Source organism: Eretmochelys imbricata, chromosome 1, assembly GCF_965152235.1.
Source record: "Eretmochelys imbricata isolate rEreImb1 chromosome 1, rEreImb1.hap1, whole genome shotgun sequence".
Taxonomy (NCBI): domain Eukaryota; kingdom Metazoa; phylum Chordata; order Testudines; family Cheloniidae; genus Eretmochelys; species Eretmochelys imbricata.
In genome coordinates this window covers 227,846,244-227,873,692 of record NC_135572.1, presented here as the reverse complement: position 1 = coordinate 227,873,692, position 27,449 = coordinate 227,846,244, and the positions used below count along the sequence as shown (strand labels likewise).

Below are 27,449 nucleotides of genomic sequence, written 5' to 3'. Positions count from 1 at the left end.
AAACCCCATTATTATGGTCGCTAAGTGAAGCACTCAAAAAAGAGGAAATGCCAGAATTAAGGTTTCCCATGAAAACTTAATGCAGCCTCCTTGTGCATATGCATGATGATAGTTTTTAATGACATGATCACATACTATGTTTTCCACAGGCATGCTTCATCCAGTGCTTAGAATAGATGATGGCCACTGAGCTGCTGTTCAATATTTTGTTTCATCCTCATTGCTCAACATGTAGCTCAGGCCTTATGCACTGAACACTAGTCAAATCCTGCCCTGAAGACAGAATTACTAATTTCCTCATGGGTTTTGTTATGGTACTCAACAGTATAACATCTGAGCGCTTAATAACCTTTAATCTGTTAACAATACTCCTCTGAATGGAGGGGTTATCATCCCGATTGTATAGCTGGGAAACATAGGCAGAGATTTCAGGCCCAAAGTACCTACTACTGGGGTGTCCAATCTGAGTTGCCCGGTATCTGATTTTTCCAACTGTCTCTCATTATGTACCACTTCATATGCTCAAAGCACAGCTCCCACTGACTTCATTTGCAGTGAGAGTGCTCAGCACTTCTGCAAGTCAGACACCAGGAAATGAGGAACACACAGTGACCACATGTGAAAAGCCTGGTTTAAGTGACTTATCCAGCATTACACAGGAGCTCTAACAGAGGCAGGGATAAAATGTAATTCTCATGGGCAGCATTCAACTGCCTTCACCATGAGCCCTTACTTTCTCTTCCTGCAATCCTTGGCCTCATTCTTGGCACACCTTCAAAAAACTGAAACAGGTCCGACAGAAAACAGCCTCTTTCACTACATACTGCTAATTCAACCCCAGAGCAGGTCCCTCGTGGGCACTGAATAAGGCGGGGACATCTGAAAAAAACAGTATTGATCATGTAATTAAAGACTGCATCATAATAATTCTGTGCAACCTTTATTCTGGCATTTCCTAACTTCTGAGAGCTTGACTTTGCAACCTTACTATTCTTTTAACTCTTTTATGTGTGTGTAATTTCCTAGTTTTTAAAAAAGCAAAATGAAAACACATATTCCATCATCAGGCATCATATTAACATCCACTTGGTTCATCAGCAGGGTTGGCACCATTAGCTCCCTGACACAGACTTCTGCCACTTCACCTAACGGGATAAAAGATAGCAGTACCATGTTTCAGAGTAGCAGCCATGTTAGTCTGTATCCGCAAAAAGAAAAGGAGGACTTGTGGCACCTTGTGGCTGTAGCTCACGAAAGCTTATGCTCGAATAAATTTGTTAGTCTCTAAGGTGCCACAAGTCCTCCTTTTCTTTTTGCAGTACCAGGTTGTCATCCTCTAGGTAGACAGCACTAGACAAGGACAGGGCACTGTCAGCAAATATGTGTGAAACACACAGGCAGCAGAGGAATAGTGAGACTCAGAAATTTTGGGTTCCATTGCAGGCTCTGGAAGGGTATGTTCTCTGGTGGATAACAGACTCTTTTGCCCATTCCTCCACATGTGACACATTCTATCGTGTCCCTCCCACCTGTCCTTATCTAAGTTATGGCTCAGGCTCCTCCCTGGTTCTTTTGTTACAGTTCGATTCTCCTCACCTAGCCAATCCGTCTTCACTCCTCAGACCTCTCATCCCACTGCCAGTTTCCTTGTCCAGCCAGTACTAATCTCCCGCTTTTGAACGTCTTGTCCCAGTTCTCAACCCCCCTCCTCACACCCAACCCCAGTATCGATCTTCTTGCCCAGCAAGTCACAATTCCTCCCTTCCTTGTTCCTCATTTGATCTCTCCCATCTCAGCTTCCAGTCACCTCCAGACACACGTTCCCTGTCCCCACTGTGTCCCAGTCCCTGTCTCACCCCCCCTTCCTTGTCTGATCTCATTCTCCTCTCCCGCTGCCTCCCAGTCCCCTTGCCCAATCCAGTTTGCCACCCAACTCCCACATTTCCTGTCACGCCCATCAACCTCTCACCCCAGTCTTCCCCAACCTAGTCCTCCCCTTGCCACAATCTACACCCACAGCCTCTTGTCCCCTTTGCATTTGATTCAGGCAGCTTCCTCCTCCACGCTGCCGGGGTCCAGCAGGGTGGGGGCATTGAGAGCACAGGACGGGCAGGCCCCCTACTCTGAGTTCTGGTGCTCAAACTCAGACAAGCATAAGCAGCTGGGAACTGTGATTGCAGGGCCAGTCCTGCTTTACTCCTAGACTGCAGCATTCAGATGGAATCTTTGGGAAAAATCAAACTGCAAAGCTCTAGCAGGTCTCTACTGAGCATATGTGAACTATAGGTTTTCAAAGCCTTATAACTTGGCCAAACTCAGGCAGATTTTCACAGGAAGAGCAAAAGGCACATCCCTGACACAAAATCTGACCCCTGGCCAAATTTCAAGTCCCTGCACCAAAAGCGTGGTGGCACTTCAGCTTCTCAAAGAAAAAGTCACCAGAATTATTTTGATCAACACAATCTTTTTCCCTAGCCTTGTTCTCAAAAACAGCTGACCTGCTTTGACTGAAATCCCCACTGCCCCAAAATAAAATCAGCTTGAGTCAGACACCCAGCATGGAAAATTTCATCCCAAATGGTTAAACTCTGGCAACGTATAAGCAACTAAAAACAGGGTCTTATAGTGAGAACTATTGGGCAACCTTAACAGGCAGCACTACCAGCTCCACCTATAATAAGGGATGGCTTCTAAAGTCTGATGGAGGAGCACTGAAGATGAGAGGACAAGGGCTCTAAATTTGTTGAGCTAGGAAGGTAAGGTAAGCCCACTGTACAGTGGTTTTAAGATAGGAAGAAGAAACTGACTGTATTGTTTAGGCTCCCATGAGCTAAAACATTTAATGATCACAAACTGAGCAACATCACGCAGTATGGATTAGATGAGCTTTAAAAAGGAGAATTACAGAAAACAGACCTTTTTCCCCCATGATTAAAATCTTGAATGAAAATAATGACGCGGCTGAAATAACGCTTACATGATCAACATAGGGATTTTACTCAGTATGTACAGAATTCTCCAAACAAAGTAGGTCAGCACAACCACCTTGGCCACTGTTAGATGGGAATAGTCTTTGATGGTTTTATCTCATCCAGCTCAGCGTCCAGCCAGCGATATCTCCGGTGACGGCGCAGAACTTCAATTGCTTTTAGTTCTACGGGAGTTGGTTGAATGCCCAGGTCCTCCAACCCAGGAAGATCAGGGAACTTCATGTCTGTTGTATGAAACTTTAAAAAAAAAAAAAAAGGAACTATAAATGAGCATAGCAGAGAGAACAGCTATACATGTAGTTACTCAGCTATTACAGTGAATCTAATCCTTACTGTACTAAATACATTATATTATACTTATAACTGAGCTCGCCTTTTGTCCTCCGGAAAAACTGGTATGGAATACTACGACTAGAAACAATTTTAAATAAGTCTAAATGCAATGCCATAGAATCACTGCAGATCCTGGTAAACTCTACTTCCAACTATTTGCAAAATTCCCTTGATATTAGTGCAGGCTGCTGGAATAAGATCTTTCCCAGGAGAAATAACGCTGCAATATAAGGCACTGCTGGATCTTATAATGGATTACAGAGGACTGTGCAGCTACTGCTGAGGGATTAGGTAACCACATACCACCTCCAGATCTCTGATCACAATATGCATGCATGGATTTGTGTGTTTGGGGGGAGGAGGGTGGCAGCAGGCAGGCCTGATCCAAAGAAGCCATGTACATTTGTGTCCTGAATTAGTTTCAATAGGAGTAGCAGATTTATATTAGGGTACAGGGGAGACAAGCAAATGCACTGCATTTCTTTATTACTTCCCCTCTCTTTCATATATTAATGGGAAGTTTACTCTGCACCACCTGCAAAGAATTAATTAATGCTGACCTTGTATTCACAAGCACACAGCTGGACTGAAATTACTTCTCTGGCACTTTGTCAGAAAACTTACACAGAATTAACAACTGTGATGGGGTGTTTTATTCAGTTGCAGTCCTGAACAGATTTTGTCATACAAAGATATGTTCACTCATCTAGCCCCGCCTCTGGTAGATGGTGCAAGATTGTTCCTTACTGTATATTCCCCAATGTTTTGGTTCAAGTCCAATTTTAAAATGGCTCAAGTGATGGGACCTTGGGAGAATATTCCATAACCTCTTCCATTTCACACGTCACAACTGAGTTTGAACTTTAAAGTCACCTACAGATGGCTAAAATTGTCATTTTAAAAGAACTGTTATAACTTTAGATAATTTGCAGTTTTTAAATGAAGAAAATTAGCTACCTTTGCTATGAAAGCTCTTTAAAACGAGGTAACTAAAAACTGATTCTGGATTCCTGAGGTCAGCATTTGCAGCATGTCCTTGCATCAACAAAACCTTAACACATATCTTTGTTTATGCTATTTATGTTCACCTTATTTAGCTGCACACCGGCAGCACGTATCCTCATCTCTACAACACCACAGCTTTGAACCCTCCATTAAAAACACTTCCCCTGCTTCTCTGCTGTGTGCTCCAGCAACTACATTATCAAAGGTTTCAGAGTAACAGCCGTGTTAGTCTGTATTCGCAAAAAGAAAAGGAGTACTTGTGGCACCTTAGAGACTAACCAATTTATTTGAGCATGAGCTTTCGTGAGCTACAGCTCACTTCATCAGATGCATAATCAAACTCTGTTTAATCTTGACTACTGCAGCTGCTCACCTTAGAGCAGGAAGACAGCTGGATTTTGCTAGTTTTGGTTTAGAACATTGCAACCCCTGAGAACCCTACTGCTGCGGGTATCCCACCATGATCCAACAACAAAGGCCCTCAAGCAGTTTATCCAGCTGAGCCCACTGAAGGTGGTGTGCCTATGAGCTGCATTGTTATGATCACAACAGACCAACTGAGGGCAACTTTCCCTAGGGTGGCAGAGGGAGGAAAGAGGGCCAAGTTTTTGCAATATGTCCTGGACTAGCTCATGAATAAATAATAAGCTCTTACATAGCACTTTTCACAAGGGATCTCAAAGTGCTTTACCAAGAAGGTGAGATGTTTCTATTTCACAGAAGTGGAAACTGAAGCATAAGTGACTTGCCCAAGGTCACACAGTGAACAGATCTGGGAACAGAACCCAGGTCTCCCGGCTCAGTCCAGTGCCATGTCCTATGGCCCATGCTGTGTCCAATTAAAAGTGATGCACACGTTATGTTCAGACAGACTATTGCTGCCCTATCTTAGTGAAAGATTATCTAAATAACTCCATTTATGCAAAGATTTGTAGAATATCATCATCAACCTTTGGAAAAGATTACATCAGGTACTGACATCGAGGATATGTCTGCATTTTCGCTAACCCTACCCGTGGAATAACAGGGCTCTGATATGTAAATATTGGCTAATACCTACATTTTCACAGTTGAAACAAGGTTTGGCAAGAGCCACATGGCTAAAACCACATTAAAAGCAACCATGAAAAGTTATGGATAAATGTCAAGAGGCAACACTTTTGCCTATTGGTCAGAAGATCACGGATTCCAGTGTTAAATTAAGACTTCAGTCATAACCAATGCGGAGATTTCACCTTGAGTTGTTAAAGGTGTCATCATCTGGATGGGATATTAAACCAAATTCCCTTCTGCCCACCCTGGTAAAACACAAATCCTGCTGAAAATAGCTATGTAGGCTTAACTGTGCTACAAGGGAAGGTGCTTGTGATTTATTTAAGTGCACATAAAAGTAGGAAAAAAATCCTCACTCACTGCACACAAACAGGTAAACTTTCCAACAGAAAACAGTCAGCTGCATGCCAGATAACTACTTACAATAGTTTTCTCTTTCCAGCCACCCCTTCCTCTGATACTTAAGAGAAAAGGTTTATCTTTCCAGGTTACTATCAACAATTCTGTTGTCAGTCAGCCTGGTTCCTTCCTTACATGTTTAAGAGAAATGTGCCAAACCCAGCTGGCCCTGATTTCCCATTAAACAGCTGCCAGACCAAACCAGGGGAACCTCCAGGCTGCTTCAGGTATGCATCCCTTTGCAGTCAACCCCCACAACATCCAACAGGCCTGGACAGGTAAAGTAAGTGGGAATTCATGGGGTAACAGTGGCTGCAGCAACTATGCTATGTATTCCATGAGGACTTTTGAAGACAGTAAAGGAGAACTCTGAAATCTTAACATCTCCATAAAGAGATTTTGTCTCCAAGAACAGTCTGCAAACGTTTACAGGGTTTATACATTCTGTTAATGACACACTACAACACCAAATTCTATTTGTGGAACAGATTGAAACACTGCAATATATAATCTGCAGGGACATCATGTTTCATTACTCCTTGGATTGCTAAGAAACACTCATTACACTTCCCCAATGAAAATATTAACTAGTGCTGCCCCAGACCTACCCGATCCACTTTGTCTCTCGTTGTCCATGGTTCAAATGGATTAATCTCAAAGAATCTTGCAAATAAACTGTAACCATGAAAAATGGTGCAAACATGAGAATTGTCATAATACAGATACACAGAAGGCAATTCAGACAGGCAACAATATTCAGACTACCCAAGGAATTAGCATTTTCTGTTCCATATTTCATTTTCCTAGCTGGAAATTCCATTAGTGCATAGTAAAGAATGTTAAGGTTTCAGCAAATTCTCAGTTATGGTTCTTATTACTATAAATGATCACTACCACATTCTTCCATCTCCCAACCCCAGAGGAATGATATATGTGTGCGCGGAATCTGGGGAGGGAGATAAAAATCCACATCTAATTAATGCTCACTTCTACCCCCACTTTTGAAACTGGAAGGACTAGTATGCCTCTTTTTCAAGCTCTGCTCCTTGGCAGACATAAGCAATAATCTCACCACTCATAAGGGCTACAATTCAAAGCCTCTAAGGCTAAAACATGCTTGCTGACAGCAACAATTTAATGGATGTGCAAGCTAGGGGATGTAGTTTGGAGCAATCTGCATATATAATTTCCATATTATAAAAAGTGCAGTTTTAGTCTTTAAAAAAATGATTGAAAATGGCAGTAGGGTGATGAAGCTCAATGTTTATTTTTGCTCAATGCCTCAACATCAGATTTGCTCAGTTTAAGCAAACAAGTGGGCTTTCTAACTGCTAGCCCTGCAAACGAAGCCTGGAATCTAAGAGCCAAGATGTTGTTTTTTTTTCTGGTTCATGCATTATAATCCAATAACCATGATTCTGTAGGCTAATTTCTGCCTTCAGTTACCCTTACACAAATCCCATGGTCTCCAGACGTAAAAGGGCAAAATTTGGCGTTGCAGATTTACTTGACAGTTCTGTCAACGATACTCAAGGCCAGAAAAGAATCCAGTTCACCCTCATAGCTATGCTATCTCTGCAGTGCTAATAAAAGTGAATTCATTTAGCCACTGAACGACAGAACACACAGCAGATCTGGACACCTTTGGTTAGTTTTGATTTAGCAAAAATGAGACCGTTTAATAATTGCATAGTGAGCATGCAGAGTGAAGAGTTACCTTAAGACTACTACAACTGCACACTTAATTGCAGTACATCCTAATGCGTGGATTTTTGGCTGAGCATGAGAGCTAAAATAACTTATGAGTATTTTGGGAAATTCAGTCTACATCGACTTCTTATTATATCCCTTGCACTTATCCTGTAGTAAAGTTTAAAGACTAATGTAAATACTCAGTTACTTTAAATTCTTCATGCTTCTATCCACTTGATGGGCAGCAATTTCTAAGCCAAGAAAGAATTCTACTTACTGGTAGAGAAGACGTGGGAGTGGGTATGGGAAATAGTATCTATAGGCAGTCGCATACAGATAGTCTACCAAGTCATAAAGAAGGTATCGATGAGGTCTGCAAAAAAAGGGTACCAGGTAAATTATGCTGTTTCATGCCTCCTTTTGCAAATATTCAAGTAATCTAGCAACATCTAGCTTTCTTCAATCTAAACGATTTTTCATTCTTGTTGCCAGAGGGCAATATTAAGGGAAATTTAATGGCTCAAGAGAAAACTGTGTTGTTTGAAACAGTAAGCAATGAGGTCAGTAAAATGTACAAGCATCATATACAGAGTGTGAGGACACAATAGGTTTTATGAGCTTAGTGATACCAACCAGATTCATCCCCAAGGTGTAAGTCTATTGCCTGCAGTGAGCTTACCACAGGTAAATAGGGCCTTATTAAACCTGGATACAACATTTTCAATGTTGGGACTGACCTGGACTTGCAGTGTCCTAACACTCAGACTTCTATCCACCTTGTCCTGGAAGGAGGCCAGGAAGCAGTGGATCTTGTTTAGATTCACCAACATCTTGTTTTGAACTAGGACCCCAAATAGAAGACTTTGCCAAGGAAAAGGGGGTGGTACCCAACTCGAACAGGGGAGAGAATAGGGGCTACCAGAACACCTCTGGACCAAGAGTTTATCTATGTTTATCTGGAGGACTTTGCCTACCAGTGAGAAGGCAGAGTGGTAGAAATCAATAAGAAAACCTCCCAGAAAAAAAAAAAAAAATGCATCCAACGCAGGGCTAATACCTTTAGCAATGGAGTGTCACTTTCCTGCTTAACAGGTTGGGCACTAGTTCCACACATAATTGTGGCAGATTAAGAAGAAAACAGATTATTGGAGTTCCCACTCCCCTGCCTGGTTCTTGATCATGTTTTGCTAGTTTGTCCTGGCAGTTTAGTACACTTGTTAAGTAAAAGGCTGAGCCTAATAAAGAATTTCTCTTGGCCCATATAAGGATTTGTCAGAACTCTGTTGCCAAATCTTTGAGACTACTCATAGAAGCCCTTTATTATTGAGCTAGGCGATATGTCACACAGTCTGTTTGAATCCTCATAATGTTGTCATGCAGGTCACGATCAAAGGACCATTGAACATGTCAACAGATTTGGTCTCTGAAGGATTTATTGGAAATTCTCAGCTAGCAACCAGTGACCTTGATGAACCATGAGCCTGGACGTGACTGCTGCAACATTATACAGTCGGGGCATTCCAGAAGTAATATTTTGTGGCATTTTCATATTTAGTATCCAGGGGAAAGTGGGATTTCAGATCCAGCTGTAAACATAGGAGGATCAGACAGTGCCAGGATTATGGTGACCAGTAGGTGAGCCTGTTAAACTACACACATTACATCTATGCAGCTAGCCATGAAACTGCAAGTTGGGACAACTGAGTCAGAGAGGTGAACAAAACTTTAGTTTGACAAGCCATGGTTCTGATGGGAAAACTTTGTGTTTCTGTGTATCAGAACTCATGCCCACAAATGGCAAGCTCTTGGGAAGGAAGAGCAACATTTAATAATTGTGTAATTCCATTTTCTTAAAGAATACGGAAAGTGTTATTGTATAACCACAAAAGTTGTCAGGGGGCACCAGAGCAAGGACAGTACAGCTACACCTTTTACTATTTTTGTTTCAACTGACTAGGTCAAATATTTTCTCATTTGTGTGCCTAAAGTCAGACATCTAAATACAGAGTTAGGAGCCACCCTAATGTAGGTGGCCTGATTTTCAATGGGGCAGGGCACCAGCAGTTTCTATTGACTACAGTGGGATTTGTGGATCTCAGCATCTTTGAAAAATCAAGCCACCTATATTGAAAATGTTGACAGACTTCAAGATGACGGTGCCCCTTTAATACCTCATTCTTATAAAGCCACATTAAATTCTATTCTCTTGATACAGCTGATAAAATATGAAATGAAAACAAATAAGTAATGTCAAATTCTCCTAAATTCTAACATTACCAAATGTTGAAACAGAAAAACAAATAAAACCATTCTTAAGGCTTGTACTGAGTTTCTTGCACTCTTAACATCCTCTTGTCTCTAATTAGTTATAAACTAACGTAAGTCAACTTCTATATTGGCTAAAAATCTATTTGTATAATACTGTATATAGTAGGGGTATTAAAGTATATTCACACTTCAGCACTCATTTTTCTTTAGTGTTCTCTGCTTTCCCACTAGTAGTTCCTTGGTGATAACAGGGGCCTTATTGTGCTAGGCATGGTATAATCATATAGTACATGAATAGCTTACAATCTAAAGGACAAGATATAACCAGTGGAAGTGACAAACAGAGCCAAGGTGGGGAAAAGGAGGAAACAGGATGACAATAAAATGTACCAAGTATCAGAGGGGTAGCCATGTTAGTCTGTATCCACAAAAACAATGAGGAGTCCGGTGGCGCCTTAAAGAAGGTGCCACCGGACTCCTTGTTGTTTTAATAAAATGTATAAAATTCTTAGGCATTCAAGAGCAGCAATTACAACAGCACCTGCCGTCACGATTTAACACACATCTCAAAGAAATTTAACAGAATATTAGAAAACAATGTTTTGTTTTACAAGATGAGCAATTTTATTTTGCAACATTTTAATAGCTTGAGTTGCCAGCACCTTTTAAAAGAGGCAGTGTGCAGCTTTAGTCAAAGATTACTAGGCAGCCTTTCCTTGATTTTCCAAAATTGATCTGACCCTTAGCTCAGAAAATTAATTATTCAAAGTCTTTTTAGTCATTGCTAGGTGCTTGAATCTCCAAATTCCTTGGGGTGAAAGGATGGTATCCCTTGCTTGAATTCCTGCCTCTGAAACACGGGTGCTTAACTCTTGGCCTTCTGTGGACTTTCAAAAAATTAGACTTTCAAACAATATGAGTATGTTCGGAATTTAGCTGATTCCTCTTTATATGTGGCTGAAGAGCTGGTCTGCTATTTAATATGCAATCCTCACTTCCTTCTGAAGTTGGAGCACTTGTTTCAACAAGGCCAAAGCCCTGCAATCGAATACATTTTTTTCTGTTCTAGTAGGAATCATCTACTATCACTGCTTTGCATGCATAGAGACCTATCTTCTCGACTGCCCTACCTGCAAAGTACGACAATTCAGAGGTTTAACTCCACTCTTATCTCGTTGTCTGGACTCTCTTCTAAATTTGCTGGATTCTTGCATGTTCTGCCCATGTGACATGCTTCTCTCTCATTCCTTCAAATAATTTCTATCTTTGATCTGCTGTGCATCATTTGTCTCTACTTGTCCTTTAAGATGACTCTTCATCCAGAGACTTGTAAAACTTTTCCAGGTTTCTTAAAACACCCATTATCATTATTTGCTCCTTTAGCCAGTTATTTGCTTCTTCCTACTGCTTTGCCATTTTTTGAGAAAGATTTTGTAGTGTACTTTTCAGGAAGAGTGAGTATTGGCTGGTTCTGGACAGACAGCATGAAGCACACCTGCCACAACAGCTAGGACACTGCCCCTTCTAGGAGCCCTGCGTTTGAAAGATTAATTACAGTGCTGAGGACAATGAGATCACAGGAGGGAAAGACTGACCACCCGTGTCCACTGCATATGAAACTGGAGGGCTACCATAGTGACAATATAATAAACTAATGAATACAGAAAAGTTATTTAGTCACAGATAGGGTTTTTACAACCCAAGTCCCAGACCACTAAACATATTTTATATAATTGTGTGCAGGTTTTTTTAGAAGCACTTTGTAACTTGACTACTTAGCAACCATTCCTCTCCATGATGTAGTCAAATGCTTCTCTCACCTCATATACTAACTAGACCTAATTTTGCTTTGACCCCACATTACATAACTGAACTGATTAAGTCAGAGCAAAATTTGGCTCTTGGGAGTTTGCTGATATCCTATTCTACCCTGGAGTTTTTGTGCTTAGACCACTGAGTGGCTACCCAGTTTGGTTCTAAGTACCCCTACAGAGCTGTTCCAGAATTCTCTCCAAGTCTAAGCATCTGCATCAGAGGCTTTCACTAAAGTCAGTGGGATTTCTCCTTTAGTTTTTGCCTCTACCTTGTATTACTACTTTATCTTAAATACCAGGTACTGTAAATCAGAATTACTCAAAAATAAAGATTATAAGTGAGCTGCTTCTACTTCATGAAAACATCTAAATGGGGCTCTTAACTAACAGAGATACACTTGTTAATGTGGAATAAGGGAGATGTAACTGACAAATAGATTTCTAAATTTACAGTAAGATTAACATTAACATTAAATTATGTTCTTCAGGGAACTGACTGATAGTTCTCTCCATGTTACTGAAATAATGCATACAAATTTCTCTTTAAGCTTACTCCTCTCTCACTTCCTTTATAGAATATCATGACAAGCACATATGCTATTCAGTCCTATACTATTCAGTCCTATACAATAAAAATCAGTGTTTATAAGAACTGTTCCGTGTGTTGATGTTTACAATATTAGACAAAAAAGAAAACCCAGAACAGAATGTCTTGTGTTAAATATTAACCATCTGCCTGTATGTTATATCCCTTTCCTACACTATCTTATCTAACTTGTCTAGTTAGATTGTGAGCTCTACAAGCAGGACTGCCTATTTCTCTGGATATGTACACAACAGTAAATACAATGGAGCTCTAATTGGGATTACCAGAATATTAACAATAATGGCTCAAGTCTGTGTTTTTTGTTTTTTTATTATTATTTTTTTCCCAACAAATGAGATGGAATTTATTCCAGCTAAAACAACTTGCATAACACAGCGGAGAAGCACAATTTACTGCGTAATATGTAGGGCCCTTCGTTTTCAGTTTTTATTTTATTTAATTTTTCCGGGAAATTTATCAGTGTTTATTACCACAACAAAAAGAAGCGAAAACCAGTGCAAAAAACTATTAATAGTTTTCCTGGGTAAATATCGGGGTTTATTTTGGTGGCCGGAAAGATGGGGAAAAAATATTCAGTAGATTAATGCTTTGAATTCCATTCATCAATGTGGTTTGTTGCAGAACTAAAACAGAACTCAATGTCATCTCTGAGATTAAGAAAATATATCTCTAATCCCCAATAAAACTTTTCATTTGAATAAACAGTTTACTGTTGTAGTCTTAGAACTATTAGCCTATAAATATTTACATTTAATAATTGGGCCACATCATTTACAGCGCATACACTCAACTTCATCCCTTTCTCCTGTTTTTGTTGTTTTTAAACTTTTGAATACTTCCTTGTGTTCTGAAACGTATTCTGATACAGATTTTCATTTTCTTCCCATTTTAGTGTGTCAAATCTTTAAATCGTTATCTGATAACGGCTTGAAATGTGTATGTGGTGGGTGCGAGATTCATCAGTATGTTCAGATGCTCATGCACTTCAGAGTGTGTGGACCTGTTTGTTTATTGTGTGTATCTTCTAGACTAGTACATAGCCTTACTTCAACAGGTAGCTTTACATATACACACAGACTAATGTATTATCATAATACATCTATCTCATGCAATGTATTGTATTTTCCTAATAAAACAAGTTATTTTTTATATATTTGAATTATAGAAAAGTAGGGTGAAAATCAGAAAAAACTGAATAATACATTTTGCAAAATCTGGGAATTTTTCAGTAAAAATCAGTTTAAACTGAAAACGAAGGGGTTTAATAATATGTGAAAAAAGGCACCATACAGAAGCACTACAGTTAATTAGAATCAGATGGGTAACCTACCCAGTCAAGGCATATGTTTTTCCTTTAGCATCAGGATCCTTAATTGCACTAATAATTGCCTTGGCTACATCAACAACCTAAGAGAAATATTTATGTTAGTTTAAAAATATTTTTAAAATAACTTTAGAAAAGCAATTATACATTTTCTACAAGTGGTTTGAAAACAAGTTTTTGTCCTCCCCCCCCCCCCCCCTTTTTTTTTTATAATACCTACATATACAGGTTGCTTCTCTGTTTTCTTGCCCAGAGCAATAAGTGGCACACCGCCAAAGGAACGCATATCTGGTAAAGAAGACATATGAGTAACTTAAGAATGTGATCAGTGAATCAGAGCATTGGGCAATAACCAACACATGATGTTTCAGAGCAAGGCAGACGAGCCAAAATGCAACTACATAGTGTTGAACTATTGTGGAAAGGAACTATGTTTGAAAGGTGCATAAAAAGTGTTGTTCGACCACAGTCTAAAATGTTTATTAGCTTTTATTGCAATTAGCAGTGCAGAACCCATACAACCTTGGGAGAGGGACCTGGATTCTATTCTGCCGCATGTATCCGCATCAGAATTGCTACATAAATTACAATTGCAGAATCTTTATTCTTGACGATGCATGAGCCAGAAAGAGAACCCAGCTCAACTGTTGCACTCCAGCCCTGGCAATTAGATAAAATAAGCAAAGAGTGTCTCAAATACTCCAGATAAAAACATGAAGTCCAAAGTCCAACACTATAAAGTCACTTTTCATAGTAGACACTGCATATTCTTTCCTAATCCCCACAGATCATGGTCTTAAACATGAGGTTCAGTTTTATTTACATTATATAGATGATGACTTAAAGTACAGGAGATTTTTAAAACAAGTGTGCTTATGCCCTTGAGAAGGGAAATTATTTATTCCCTACTTCCTACAGCCTCTAGGGTTAGTTATACAGATTGCATATTGCTTTATTGTAATACATACTTGCATAATAATTGAAAAATCGGTCCTCTCTTCCAAATATCTCAGCGGGTTTCATAATGATAGCGTCTGGAAATTCCTCCCTGACTACCCTCTCTCCAACAGCCTGCATTAAATCAATATGAACAAACCAAACAACATCTCATTAACATGATTCACTCTAAACAGACTGGGTGTTTCTCAATCTTTTTGATACCAGTGACCGGCTTGCTGCCTTCCTAAACTGTGTTCTCCAGGACCAGCACCGGTCCACAGATCGGTTGTTGAGAACCACTGATATACAGAATACTATCGTACCATACTATTGTAGCAATACCTGAATAAAATATTCCATGAACTAACTCTGGCAATAACATCTCAACATTATTTCCATCCAGGCCATTTGGTCTTTGATAATGCACAGAGTTATAGCAATGTGCATTTCTCAGGGCAACCCACAAAAGCACCATCAACATTTCTTTAAGGCTACTCAGATATAGTTTACCTACATAACTCCCTCCTTAGTGACAAGATAAATATGTAAAGTAAAGGAGTTTAAGAAATAGCTTGGCCTCAGCACATTTCTCTGACCATGCAGGGTTCAGAATAAGTCAGGTGAGTCACAGGCCTCCACTTTGCCACCAAAACAAATGACTTGAACAACTTTGCTTGACTATAGTTTAAACTTGGTTGCAGCTAAAATGTTTTCTAACATTTGACCGCGTATGTTGACAAGGTCAAACTATTTTCTAGCCTAGTTAGAAACCAGGGCTATAACTCATTTTTTAAAATTGTCCTAATATGATTTGGCCCCAGTTTTTAAATTTTGTTTTGATACTATGAAAGTCTGGTGAGTTCACTGAGCGGCCTACATACCCCAAAATGAGACAGAAGCCACCTGAAAAAAGCAAGGGAACAGAAAAAAAGGGTACCTCCTATTAAGAAAAAGAGATTAAACACTAGTACGGATAATTGTGGTGCAAGAGAGCCTATGTGCTGCAATCCCAATACAAAGATAGTACTTTTGAAGCCTTTCTATACTCTCGTCCCCCATTTCTTCATTTCCACTACCCACTTATCCCACTCATATGCCACACCACCAGCGGTTGTTAGGCCTGTTCCCAAATATCAACTCATTTTTGCTGACCAAGACAGTTTCCTCCTCTTAATAAGAATGGTACTAGATGCAGGGGATGCTTGAGGATATAGGGGTAAACCAGATTAGATCCAAGATTACTTTTTTTTGCCTAGAAATGTGTATGGAGAGCTAGGTGGGTCTGTATACACACTGAAGGGCACACTGCACTGGTCCCAGGCACTCTGTGTCTAATGGTGTAAGGAGACCACATTTTAGGAATTGCTCTCAACCAGGGAAAATGTAACTAAATGGACATAGTTCCCAAAGTACTCTCTTGAAATGGATCTGGCAAAACTTTTCAGTCTTCTGAATAAAATACAGACTGAATTCAGACTCACTTTATTCCTAAGGTATTTGGAAGGACTTTTCATGTCAGCATTCAGGTGAGAGATGTGAATGAGCTTTTCTACTCCAGCTTCCCTGGTTACCTGGGCAATATCTCTAGGAATATTTACAAATTCATCTTCAAAACTGAAGTTTCTAAAATAAGAAATTAAATGTTACTTTAAGACTCTTAAGAACAACCAAGCCTGTTATCTGGTTCACTGTCACATTTCCTGAACAGATTTAAGAAACGCATTATGATGCTATTGTTAAAAAAATGTCCTTAAATTAAGGGACTCTGCATATTCAAGACACAGGCAACTCAAACATAGCAGAATACTGTACCAAAGCAACTCTACTTTGTGGTTTTACCTTGTCTCTAGTTATACTAAAGCACAGCTTTAAAAAATTCACTCATCTGCTTGTCTGTGGCAAGCAAGAAATTTTTCCAGGCAAGTGCTATCAATTTCCGCAGAAGCTAAACTTTTCAAAAATAAAAAGTATGCTTATAGCCCTTTTTGCAGGCTACCTTTAAGCCACATGTTAAGACTGTTAACCAATGTGATGTTTAATCTTCTTAAAACTATCAGTTTCAGTGCTTCTAACTGTTGCTCAGTTTTTCCAAGTTCGGTCACACAGAAGAACTGTGGCACACAAGATTTCAATCTTGTCTCTTTATAGATAGGGAGGATAATCCCGAAGCGATCACGTACCATACCTGTGGTGCTAATTATGTTGCTAAAATATCCAATACCGGTTATGAATCTATCCAAACAGAGAGACAAACAAGAAAATTACTTTGTTTCCCATTCTTGTCCAACAAGATTAATGACCACATTGCTGTGTTCCACGGCTCTTCGGGTAGAGTCTTTGTCTCTAGAGTCCCATTCCTGTAACCATAACACCAATTGGGAAGGTATATGAGATAATGTGCAAACAGGTGTAATCAAAGGAAGTTCTTTCACATAACTTCCATATACAATTTAAACAGATAGAACTCTGTGGTTTACTTCACAATTGATAACCACTGGCTTCCTAGCATAAATCAAAAGCAATACTATTGCTAAAGTCAAAGCCAAAAGACTCACCAAGAACAGAATTTGCCCCAGGTCACCCATGGGTCGAAGATACATGAGCTCATACTGATCGCAGCGATGGGGTATGATTATCTGGGATCCAATACGCCCTAAAATGTTCAAAACAATATTTCTTGATTTAAATAAAACTATAATATAAATATTAAAGGAAATGCTGCTGTTAAAATACAATATTTTCTTTTTTAACTGCATAAAATAAAAACTCAATAGATGAGCTCAAATAACTGGATTCTAGAGATAACCTTTGTGATCAGACTAGTAATGACTTTCATGCATCTGAGGATCTAAAGGTACTGTACAAATAAGTTAAATTTCTCAATAGCCTATTTTAAGAATTCTTATGGATGCCTCATGGATCAAACCCTGTAACTTTATAATAAGTTTACAGAAGTCAACTGCCTGCAAAAGAAAAATTCTGTGTAATAATATGCCACATAAGTGTGTGTATTACAATGATATGACTAGCGAGCACAAAAAAGTGCCTTACATCTAAGGAGATATATGATTTGCATTGTGATTAATATAATTTTTTAAAAGTTGGGGGAAATTGCAAATATTATTTGACATTTCAAATGATAAAGGACAACTTTAAAGGGTCAGATCAAAATTCTAAATAAAACAGTACTGCTGCAAAAATGATTTTATTATACAACTAAACACAAGTTCTCATCACTATTTACTTAAGTTACATTATTAATGTTGAAAACATAAGAACTGACCAGAAGCTTCACCTAAACCTAGAACTGTATTTTATGAGTTCAAACAAAAGGTAATTCCCCTTCAAGCACTATTCCCATTACTTTAAAACACACTCAGATTCTTCTGCACTCCCTGGATCAAAACCAGAAATCTTGTGAAGATAAGCCAGTTTTCATTTTTTGGGACAACAACACTAGACAAACATTAGGAATGTACCATTGAGAACAATCCTACACCACAGAGGTGGGCAAACTAGAGCCAGCGGGACCCTCCTGCCTGGCCCCTGAGCTCCTGGCCCGGGAGGCTAGCCTCCGGCCCCTCCCCTGCTGTTTCCCCTTCCCTGCAGCATCAGCTCACTGCGCCGCCGGTGCAATGCTCTGGGCGGCAGGGCTGCGAGCTCTTCTCGGGCAGCGCAGGTGCAGAGCCGCGGCCTGACCCGGTGCTCTGTGCCGCGCGGTGGCGTGGCTGGCTCCAGCGAGGCGGCACAGAGGCCTGTCCTGGTCTCTTGGCAGCGTGGCTGTAGCGCCGCCAGCCACCAGTGCTCCAGGCAGCGCGGTAAGGGGGCAGGGGGGATTGGATAGAGGACAGGGGAGTTTGGGGTGGTGGTCAGGGGCGTGGGTGTGGATAGGGGTCGGGGTGGTCAGAAGGGGGGGGAACAGGTGGGTTGAATGGGGCAGGGGTCCCGGGGGGGGGGGGGCAGTCAGGAAGAAGAGGAGGGATTGGATGGGGTGGCAGGATGCAGTCAGGGGCAGGGGTTCCAGGGGTGGTCAGGGAGAAGGGGTGGTTGGATGGGGCAGGAGTCCCGGGGGGGCGGGGGGGCAGTCAGGAATGAGAGGAGGGGTTGGATGGGGCAGAGTGGGGCAGCCAGGAGCAGATGGTCAGGGGGCAGTCAGGGGACAGGGAGGGGTGGATGGGGCAGGAGTCCCGGGGGGGGGCGTTAGGGGGTGAGAAGCAGGGGGTGTTGAGTAGGGGTGGTTGCCGGGCCATGCCTGGCTGTTTGCAGAGACACAGCCTCCCCTAACCAGCCCTCCATACAATTTTGGAAACCCGATGTGGCCCTCGGGCCAAAAAGTTTGTCCGCCCCTGCTACACCGGGTCAATTTCTAACCTCCAGTACTCAGGAGATTTCCAGCCCAACTTTGTAGACTGAAAACATGTGGATAGTTTAGACAAACATCTGAACTACTCAATGTTATTCTCAGGAAACATTACCCAGACGGGTGACAACATATCGTCCCAGAAATCCTGTGGCCCCGAAGACAGTTGCCACAATGCCACTAACGGAGGAACGCCCGCTTCTTCCATGGGGGATCACAGTATAATGTACGTGACGATGCTGCTGCGGTGCAGGAGATATTGATGCAGGAATGCCAGAGCCTGAAATACACAATCAAAGGGAGAGAGCATGTGAAGTCACTGCAAGAGTTATTATTTTCACTCCACAGATAAAGTTGAAGTTAGCTTTCCATTAAAACCCTGATTTTAAACCCACCTCCTTTTATTTCCCTCCAAAGAAACCAGTCCGCCCTGAAATTTCCCATACTACATCTCAAGCTAGGGTAGGATATTTCAGGGAAGTTTGGAAAAGTCAACAAAGGAATGGGTTTGGGTACAGGATCAGAGTGAGAGAGAGTTGTGGGGGAATTACAAAGACATAATATAAACACCATAGTAAGATAGAGAGGGAAAGGGGTTAACTAAAAGATCATTAAGGCACTGACACAGACAAACACAAGGTATCTCCTGTAGGGACCTTGAGGAGATGAAATGTTCTTCTTCCCCAATCCAGGCAACAAGGGGAAACTGATCACTTTGCTATACTGTTTATAAGACAATTTCAAATTAAGGTCTTTTTGCTCTCGTCTATACAATGGACCAGGATGAAGAAGTGTTCTGTTCAGCTGTATGTGCTATAAGATGGCAAGATGCAGTATTTTCTTTATCTGTAGCTAAAGCCTGTTATTTCTTATTTGTATTACCATAGCACCTAGGAGACCTAATCAAGGTCCAGAACTCAATTGTGTTAGGTAAAAAGACGGCCCCTGTCTTAAAGAGATTACAATCTATGTATAAGACATAAGACAACAGATGGATACAGGCAGATAGACCAGGAAGTGCAAGGAATCAATGAGACAACATTGGTCATCACAGTAGGCAATGATATCGGTACACCAGCAACCTAATAGCTGTCAAGCTTTCTGCAGGCTTCATGGCAAAGGAGAGTTTTAAGAAGGGATTTGGAGGACAACGATGAGGTTGCTTTGCAGAGGTTTATGGGAAGTTCCACTCAAGCATGAGGGGCAGCACGGGAGAAAGCACAAAGCTGTTTTCACATGTACAAGAAGCAAAATTAATAAATATAAACTGATTTGCCATTGGGCACAGGGATACATAGTAGGAAATGAGGGGTGGGAGTAGATGTGATGACACAGGCATCCGGAAAGGGACACGAGGGGCAATGGACTAGGTGGTTATGAACTGCTACCTGCTCCTGGAATATCTGGGAGACGGGTGAGTAAGACAGGGGTAGGAGACTAATAGGGCAGAAGGGGCTGAAGGGGTGGTGGTGTAGACCATGGGCAGGCATGGATAGGGACAGGGGAAAGTAGAAACTTTTAACATTAAACTTCAAATGCTTATTTTCTAGATATAAAAACCTCTTCCCTTCCACTGTACTGAAGTAACAATCGTACACCTAACTACCCAGATCCTGAAAGGAAAGCATCCTCCTTGTTTCCCTTGTCTCATCCAAGTACAACTCCCACACACTTCCTATGGACTTGCTAAAGACTGCAGCACCTTAAGGTCTAACAGTGCAGGACTACCCTCTTGTGGACCTTACATGCCAATGCAAGTTAAACTATTAGGGCTTATTTTAAAAAATGGGAAATTCACAAACAAAATAATTTGTTAAAGAGTTCAGTTGCAAAGAGTCCAGTTAATGCCATCATCAGTTATACTTTAACACAAACATTTAACATTTTTTTAAAAACCTAAACATTAGAATCCCTCAAAATCAACATTTGAGGAATCTGCCAGTTCATCACGACCATCCTTCACCACTCACTCTCACCCCAGCTGATTTACACCTCTGAATCTACTTTAAAGTTGCCCCTGAAATCTACAAAGATATACACAAAGGTAAAAAAAAATTACTAGGAGATTATAGAATCTCATTTCCTACTTAATGGATTCATTTCAATATAGTGTATTACTAATATAACCTGGGTTATTACTCACTACAGAAAACATTAGCTGTTTGACAATTTTGCAAAGTCTACACACACACACACACAACACTCCTTATAAATAATATACTTCGGTAACACTAAACATTTAGTCATAAAAAATATTATTCTACTCAACCAATCCATTTCTTCTACGAGAATTTATAGAACTCACATAAATTAATATAGGCTAGGACTATATTCCTATCAATATATAACTTCAACAGTATACCTCCAACAATCTTTTTCTTTATAAAACAAAGCAAGGAGCAATGTTTAAAGTAGGCTAGGTGATATAAGTGAAATAGGTGAATAGTGTGTGATCCAGAATTATGTTGTGGTAGAGAACTGGATAGATGGTTTAACTTCATTTTAAAGTATTCTAACATTTGGGGTGTCTTGAAGAGGTATATAATTTTTGCAACGAAAGTAACTACTTTTTGAGTAGTTAGCTGGACTCCTTTGAAAATATACTTTCTACCTTAAATGTTGTAAGTTTTTTTGTGAAAACAGTATATATAATATACACATACAGTATTAGTGCTACTAGTTGTATTACTAACAGCAGGAGAGTTTCAGTCACAACACATCCTCCCAAAAGCAACATTACCTTAGACAGGTGTCAAGGTTCCTCCCCCACTCTGAACTCTAGGGTACAGATGTGGGGACCTGCATGAAAAACCTCCTAAGCTTATCTTTACCAGCTTAGGTCAAAACTTCCCCAAGGTACAAAATATTCCCCCCGTTGTCCTTGGACTGGCCGCTACCACCACCAAACTAATACTGGTTACTGGGGAAGAGCTGTTTGGACGCGTCCTTCCCCCCAAAATACTTCCCAAAACCTTGCACCCCACTTCCTGGACAAGGTTTGGTAAAAAGCCTCACCAATTTGCCTAGGTGACTACAGACCCAGACCCTTGGATCTTAAGAACAATGAACAATCCTCCCAACACTTGCACCCCCCCTTTCCTGGGAAATGTTGGATAAAAAGCCTCACCAATTTGCATAGGTGACCACAGACCCAAACCCTTGGATCTGAGAACAATGAAAAAGCATTCAGTTTTTTACAAGAAGACTTTTAATAAAAAATAGAAGTAAATAGAAATAAAGAAATCCCCCCTGTAAAATCAGAATGGTAGATATCTTACAGGGTAGTTAGATTTAAAAACATAGAGAACCCCTCTAGGCAAAACCTTAAGTTACAAAAAAGATACACAGACAGAAATAGTTATTCTATTCAACACAATTCTTTTCTCAGCCATTTAAAGAAATCATAATCTAACACATACCTAGCTAGATTACTTACTAAAAGTTCTAAGACTCCATTCCTGTTCTGCCCCTGGCAAAAGCAGCATACAGACAGACACAGACCCTTTGTTTCTCTCCCTCCTCCCAGCTTTTGAAAGTATCTTGTCTCCTCATTGGTCATTTTGGTCAGGTGCCAGAGAGGTTACCTTTAGCTTCTTAACCCTTTACAGGTGAGAGGAGCTTTCCCCTGGCCAGGAGGGATTTCAAAGGGGTTTACCCTTCCCTTTATATTTATGACAACAGGTATGAACGGAATTTGAAAAATGTGTATTATTAGACAGATGATTAAATCTAGTGGCCAGAAGCTAATATGAAAGATGGGGCAAAAGGTTCACCAACAAGATTCCAGTAAACATCCGTAAAGCTACCTCATTATCTTCCTTCAAATCTCTCCACAAAACTCTCATTTTCCATGATACCTACCAAAAAATCTGACAACGGTTAGGCTGATATTGCACTGATACCACTGCCTACCATGCTGACCAATACTGTCTCATCATTTTCTTGTACTCCCTCATCTATGTCTGTATCCATCTGTTCTCTTGTCTTATTCTCAGATTGTGAAGTCTATGGAGTAGGGGACATCTTTTTGTTCTGTCTTTGTACTCTCTAGCACAATGGGGTCCTCGTCCATGACTAGGGTTCCTAAGTGCTAATACAAATAAATGATGAGACAAGATCCAGAGGCAATACTCTGGTAAGAGTCTCAGTCTTTCAGTTGCTGGGAAGGGGGAGGATACTGATATTTTCCCCAAAACTATGGTCGTGGACTCTGTAGGGATTCCATCTTCCCTGTAAAGATCTGATATTTCACCATTGAAATGTCGATTCTTTTGGTTGATGGAAAGAAGCACATCTCTCTCCATCCTTACTCCCTTCTGTTACACCTCCAGAAACCTTCTGATGCTTTTGGGAGGAGTTGTTCTGTTACTCTGCCCTTCCCCAGCTTCCTTCCTTCTCACTCAGAATAGCTCCATTGCTTGTTCTTGCTGCTACCTGTAATTTTCTGAGGCAGCAGTAGATTGACATAGATTTTGACAATGTTACTACTACCCAATGTGTTACGAATTACAACAGTGAAACCAAGTTTGTTAATTTCACTCTGCTGCTTCCCAGAGCTATTGTAACTGTCTGCAAAGTCAGGAAGGTAGTTCTATATTGGGTCACATTCAGAAAGCTATGCTTGCAACGTTAAGAGTTAGTAACATGGCCTAAAAGTGTTGCTGCTCCAATTGAAGTCACTAGTAGAATTAGTTCCTTTGGGGATTTTGAGGACTTTTAAGAAAGTTTACACACTGTAGAACTTGTTGGCATACGTCTTTTCACCGATCAGGGAGTCTCCTATTTGTCACTAATTTGATTTTAAAAGCCCTGCTTGACTAAATTTTACAACACCCAAAGAGGCAAGGAAGTATCATCTATCTCCAGAAAAGGCATATTTTTTAAAATGTAAAGTGTTAAATGCTCAAAAGAGCTGCCCAAGAGAGGTTTTGGTTGCCAACCTTGAGACACATAGGTCCAGATTATCTGAGGTGCTGAGCATTTTCAGGTCCCTTTGAAATAAACTGAAGTTCTTTATCTCCTTGGGACTTGGCCAAGGTCACACAGAAAATCTGCGGCAGAGCCAGGAATAGAACCAGAACCCTAATTCCCAAGCCTGTGCTCTGACCACCCTTGCTGCAGCTCATCAAAATGGCATTTATACTACATTTAATTAAATTAGATGGTTGCATTCTATATATACCAGACTAAAGCTTATGGTGATGGAATTAAATTTTAATTACTAATTTGTCATGCCATTTATCATTTTATATGCTCCATGTGACTTTAGCATGACGACGACCACACAAATATTTAGAAATGAGAGGGAAAAGCTATTCCCAGCCTGTGGAATAACCAACTTGATTGGTGCATATAGAACTTACTGAAAGAAAGCTATATCAAAGAGACGAGTACTGAACACAATAAAATCTGTGGTTATTTTTAATCACTTACAGGAATAAATCCAATAGTTTAATTCAGTCCTGCAATCATGCCCCTATTCTCTGCATTTCCTGCTCCAATGGTTAACAGTTTCATAGAGTTTGCAGTGTAGACCTGGCCTATGTCAGTTTAGGAATGTGAAAAAAATCCATCCCTAACTGACACGTTACAGAAACAAGGTGGGCAAGGTAATATCTTTAATTAGACCAACTTCTGTTGGTGAAAGACACAAGCATGACAAAATCCCCCATGTAGACTCAGTTTATACCAGCAACTTTTGCCAGTGTATAGTATGTTGCTCAGGGAGATGCATGGGCAGCGGGTATTGAGGCAGGGGTATGCTGTGCCTCCCCAAACAGCCTAGCGTGGCCCCACTCACATTCCACCCCTAGGCCAGGCCCCCTCCTGTGGTTCCCAGCACCCTGCCCAGGCTGGCTGACCTGCCTCCCACAGGGACTCAGGGCAGCTGGTGCTGGGGCTGTGCCACCCAGCGCAGCAGGGCTGGGGACGCTGACACCTGGTGCACCAGGGCTGGAGCCTCGCTGCCTGGCACTGGGGCCTTCAGTGGAGGTGCTCTGGGCTTGTGCGGGTGAGAGGGGGGCAGAAGAGAAGAGGCACAGCCTTGGACACATGGGGAGGGGCTGGGAGCCTGTCTCCCCCAATGGCTAGGTCACTGGTCACTCATGAGGAAATGGATTAACTATGGACTTGTCCACATGGACAGCACTGTAGTGTTTTAGTAAAGACGCTACCACGCCGATGTAGTTAATCCTCCTCCGCAAGGGGTGGTAGCTATGTCGACGAGACACAGCACTGTGTACACTAGGGGCGCGTCTATATTACACACTGGATTGACGGGCAGTGATTGATCCAGTGGGGGGGTCGATTTATCGCGTCGAGTCTAGACGGGATAAATCGACCGCCGAGCTCTCGCCCGTAGACTCTGGTATTTCACCGGAGCGAAAAGTGTAGGCGGAGTCGACGGGGGAGTGGCAGCCATCGACTTACCATAGTGAAGACACCACGGTAAGTAGATCTAAATACGTTGACTTCAGCTACGTTATTCACGTAGCTGAAGTTGCATAATTTAGATCGATTCCCCCGCCTGTGTAGACCAGGCCTAGGTTCACACCCCTGAGCAACAGTTATACCGATGTAAGTTTTCAGTGTGGACCTGGCCTATATTGATAAAAGTATTCCTTTTGTCAGCATAAGTTCACCCTCTACTAGGGAGCTTTGCCAATACATATAACTACTGCAGCATAGACTAGCACATATGTCCAGTGCAACACAGCTTCTGTGTACGTTAAGGTAAGGAGAGGTACTGTCTCACACCTGTTCTATAACTAAAATAGGTCTACCTTGCTACATTGCTCTGGAAAACATCATGCCCTGTGCGATGTAGGTAGTTTGATCTAATCCCCACTGTAGACACAGCTAGACTGATGGAAGAATTCTTCCACTGACATAGCTTCTACCTCTCCGAGAGGTAGATCCACCAAAGCAACAAAAGAAACCCTTCTGTCACTGTAGTTAGTGTCTACCTACACTGCTGCAGCTGTACTTCTGTAGCAATTGTAGCACTAGAAATATCCTAAAGTAGCTAGGGACAATCCAATGCAGTACTTTTAATATCAAGACAGATCTTACATTGAACTCTATTAACTGGGGAGCTGGAGCAAAACACCAAAATCATGATAATCCCTGTAATGATTCATAAATTTAAAGAATTCTCAAAACTGTGATCCTATGAGCTTTTCCTAGCGCTCTGCAGAATTATTTTGAGGACCAAATGCAGGGAGGAGAGAAAGACCCATGGACCTTTTATGAAGAGAGACCTTTTATGAAGTGGGATGCAGAAGAAGAGAAATGTTGGGGATGCTGATCTTGGTGGAGTGGAGAGAGCACAGTGGTGGTGCTAGTCGTAAGCAAGCTATGCCTAGGGCTCCAAGCAGCTCTTTAGTATTATCTCCAATATTTAATCTTATTTAACGTGGACTTTTCAAGAAGTGTCTTAGTAGGGGCAAGCACTACCTCTGTGTCCGTATCACCAGATATGCAGTGTAGTTATAGGCTTGTGGGTCCCAGCATATTAGAGAGACAAGGTGGTTGAGGCAATAACTTTTATTGGACCAACTTCTGCCAGTAAGAACAGACACACTGGATTTATGGCTTATTACAACAATCTGCAACCCACTAAGCCTTTTTGTCCTATGACTGCAGCCGGGGGGAGGGGGTGGGGAGTGTCAAAGGCCCACTCAACCTTGACTGGTTCCTTACAGCCTGTGCTAACTACTTATGCCAAACAATCTCCCCCTCCTTGCGCTTTGCTGTGACACTTGGAGTTCCTTCGAAAGCGTCTCTCTCACCAACAGGCGCTATGGCCTCGCCCGGCCCGTGTCTCTGTGTCACCAGCGGTCACTCCCCCTACACCGGGCAGCGCAGACGCTGTTTCCAGCCGGGCGGGTTTCTGCGGCCAGGAAGGAGGAGCAGCAGCGGCCTCTGCGGGACCTGCCCCCAGCCCCGGCCCTGGGGCACGACGCGCCCCCCGCGCGAGGCCGCGCCGTCACCCAGCGGCAGCCGGGGAAGCAGGAGCTTGGTCCCCCTCGCTCGTCTCCGGGCAGGGCCCTGGCAGCGCGGGGCCCGGGGCGAACCCAACGGGCAGCCCGCGCCGGGGACGGGCGAGGCCGGGCTGCCTCACGCGGTGGCGCCGCGGCGGTGACACTCACCTGCCCTTGGCAGCAGCAGGAGACTGCGGGCAGCCCGAAAGCAGCCAGCCGCTGCCATCTTTCCTCTCCCACAATCCCCCGCGGCTAACGGGTCCTGCGCGGGGACAAGCTTCCTTCCTCCGCCAGCCGCGGAGGCGGCTCCGAGCTGCGCATGCGCCACTGGGCGGGGCAACGGCTCCAGCCCTTCATCCGCGGGGTCGGGGTGGGAGCGCGGGGGAGAGGGGGGAAGCAGTAGGGGCAGGGCGGGGTGTTTGCAGGGAGCCACCCGGGGACAGGGAAGATGGACCCGACCCGATCATCCAACAGCCCGGGCCCTGCCCCCTCCTCTGCCTGGCAGGCCCTGTCTGCGCCTCCGTCGCCCAGCCTCGCCCTGTGCGCCCATCGCCGCGGCGTTGCGGCGTCGCCCGGCACAGCACTGGGCAGGCGCCAAAGACTCGTCGTCCTGTTAGTTTCAGTCAGTGTCACGTGCGCTGTGACTTCACCCCAGCCCCCCCCCCACACACACACACTCTCCT

General features: G+C 42.1%; 1 protein-coding gene across 1 annotated transcript; it reads right to left on the bottom strand.

The window, feature by feature from the left end:
- Window positions 1–2,873: 2,873 nt before the first annotated feature.
- On the bottom strand, window positions 2,874–27,042 carry NDUFA9 (NADH:ubiquinone oxidoreductase subunit A9). The gene is made up of 11 exons (XM_077825224.1): window positions 26,935–27,042; window positions 18,900–19,064; window positions 16,980–17,077; window positions 16,690–16,781; window positions 15,906–16,047; window positions 14,454–14,556; window positions 13,706–13,773; window positions 13,492–13,568; window positions 7,750–7,845; window positions 6,389–6,455; window positions 2,874–3,227 (listed from the first exon to the last, which is right to left on the bottom strand). The coding sequence occupies exons 1-11, from the start codon at window positions 26,990–26,992 to the stop codon at window positions 3,057–3,059; spliced, it is 1,137 nt and encodes a 378-aa protein (XP_077681350.1). The 5' UTR covers window positions 26,993–27,042; the 3' UTR covers window positions 2,874–3,056.
- Between the last annotated feature and the right edge of the window lie 407 nt (window positions 27,043–27,449).